The 2,418-nt window shown below is 44.0% G+C and overlaps 1 protein-coding gene across 1 annotated transcript; it reads right to left on the bottom strand.

Annotated features, from left to right (window-relative positions):
- Positions 1–200: 200 nt before the first annotated feature.
- Positions 201–1,147, bottom strand: LOC147621716 (uncharacterized). The gene has a single exon (XM_086822751.1). The coding sequence runs from the start codon at positions 1,065–1,067 to the stop codon at positions 360–362; it is 708 nt and encodes a 235-aa protein (XP_086678877.1). The 5' UTR covers positions 1,068–1,147; the 3' UTR covers positions 201–359.
- Between the last annotated feature and the right edge of the window lie 1,271 nt (positions 1,148–2,418).

Below are 2,418 nucleotides of genomic sequence, written 5' to 3'. Positions count from 1 at the left end.
TAGATGGACGCCACATGAAAGGGACCTTACTCCTACGTGTGTTTGTGACAAGCTTACATGTGCAGACGTACCAAATACACAATTTAGAGGGGTCAGCTCACAAAGATGAACGCAAATTATTCAGAGTTTTTCAAAGCACACAAAACCTGAAGAATTACAACAACCCCGCCCCCCAAAAAAGGGTTTAAAATTCCAAGTACCAATTATTATTGGCTAGATGTTGACTATTACGTTGCAGCAGGGGCCAGGGGCATATAACAATGGGCAGTGGCATGAGAGAACTGCTTGCAAGTTTACTTACATTCTTTCTCTGAGCAGAGGACCTCCACAGCCTCTGAAATTAATTAATTCACAAATGATCAGAAGAACACAAGGTAGAGTAGTACAAGAAAGCCAAGGCACATAAGGATCCTCGAGAGCTTGGCCTCTTGCTGGTTAGGGGCAGTGAACTGAGGGGCAAAGGACTGGGCACCATGTAGGCCCATAGGGATGCCAAACGGATAGCCAGGTCCGAATCCGGTGTTGTCTGGGACGCCATGCATCTGGAAGCCAAAGAGAGAAGGGAAGAGACCAAAACCTGCAGAGAAGGTGACGTTACCAAACCGGGCGGTGGCCATGGGAAGCGAACTGGCGGAAAAGGCAAACCCGGGCGACTGCTGGTTACTATGCGGGGGAAGGCGTGCGGTTTCGGGCCGCGGCCCAGCCGGCCTGTGGGGGATGTCACCGCTATCATCCGGACGGCCTGTGACCTTCTTCTTCCTCGGATCTGTGGTTCCGGTATTCCCCCGCCCGTACAGAGGGACCACCTTGTCCTCCTCCACCGCGGCCTTGCACACAGGACACTCCTGGCATGTGGAATGGCCTCGCAGCCATCGATAGAGACACGGCCAGCAGAAAAGATGCCCGCACAGGGTTACGACAGGGTCTTGCGCCAGATCGAGGCATATGTTGCAGTCGAAGCTCCCGCCATCGCCGCCTCCTGACGCGGCGGACGCCGCCGGCGGCCTGCTCTCGCTGGATCCTGGCTCCTCTTTGCACGGGCGTTCGAGATCGCTTCCCGCGGGCATTCTGCAGGCGTCTGATGTACAGGAAATCCTTCGATGAAGTGAGAAATCGGCAATAATAATAACAATGGGCAGATGAGAAGAAAAGCGCGACTAAAAGGCAACTTCTGTGGTCATCCAGAAAGTTCGACGTACTTGCGACGAAGAGGCGGAGATTTTACTTTGCACGAAAGACGCTTTTATCCCTATGTGAACAAGCCCCTTTGCTTAAACTTTGGCCAATGTAGACACATATAAGGGACCAAAAACGTTTCTTAGAGGCTATTAATTAATTACATTCCTAGGAATTTTTTGTTTTATAAGGTTTTAGAACCTCAATATATATATATATATACATTCTATGCCCTTGCAATGGGTAAACATCTCGCAACAACAGCTCCAGTACTCTCAAACATGGGAGGTCTAATGCCTACTACAACAACGGCTCCAATTCTCTCAAACATGGGAGGTCTATTGCCTACTTCAAACACCTCCCATGTCTCACAGTATTCGTATCCTTTGTACCACCCCAAAAGTTATGCTCCCACTCGGATTTCAAGGTCAGTGATTGTAAACCCCAGCATTTAGTGTATTATATCCTAGTTAAAATTGAGAAATTATGAATTTAAAGGGATTTTGTCTTTTGGAAAAAATATCATAATTAGGGGTTAGATTATTAATAGTTTTGGTTGTTTTCCATTAGATAAAATCGACTTGACCTTTACTTTATTTGGTTGAAAAAAAAATAAGTATTGTCTCTGTTGTCAAATTTCATAGTGAATGAAGGTATGTGATCACTAAGTAAGAATTAGAAACCATTTTACAAATTCACAAATTGATAGAGTTAAACAACTGGGAAAATGATACATTAAAGACTAAAGTTGTTTACATTTTTTTCTTCATAGAAGAGTTACAATTTATAGCTTTTACAAAATCCATTGGCTTCTTAAAGGATCAACAACTTCTCTACCTCTCCTTAAGAAAATCCATATATTCTATGATTTCTCAATCACAACTACCACTCACATGACTAATGTCACCTAAGAACATTGACTCTAAGGTTATTTAACCATTACAACTAGGTGTTACCAACTGGACTAGATTTCTACACCCCCTCAATGCTAAGTTGGGATTATAGGAAAAGATAATTGTTAGAGTCTTGTTGATAAAGATTGTGTGCCTTGAATTGCACCTAGCCATACTCATAGACTATCCTTTATTGGTTTGGTGCACTCCTTTAAATAGTACTTATAACTTGGAACTTATAGGAACAAGGTGGGCCCACGTTGTCACATGTCCCATAGAGTTCACAACAGCATCACCATTGATATATCCTTTACATATGGAATTGCTACTAGCCTTAGCTTTTACAAAA

The sequence above is a fragment of the Cibotium barometz genome, chromosome 29, assembly GCF_041138505.1.
Source record: "Cibotium barometz isolate CiBa-2024 chromosome 29, ASM4113850v1, whole genome shotgun sequence".
Lineage (NCBI taxonomy): Eukaryota > Viridiplantae > Streptophyta > Polypodiopsida > Cyatheales > Cibotiaceae > Cibotium > Cibotium barometz.
This window is presented reverse-complemented; position numbering and strand designations above follow the sequence as displayed.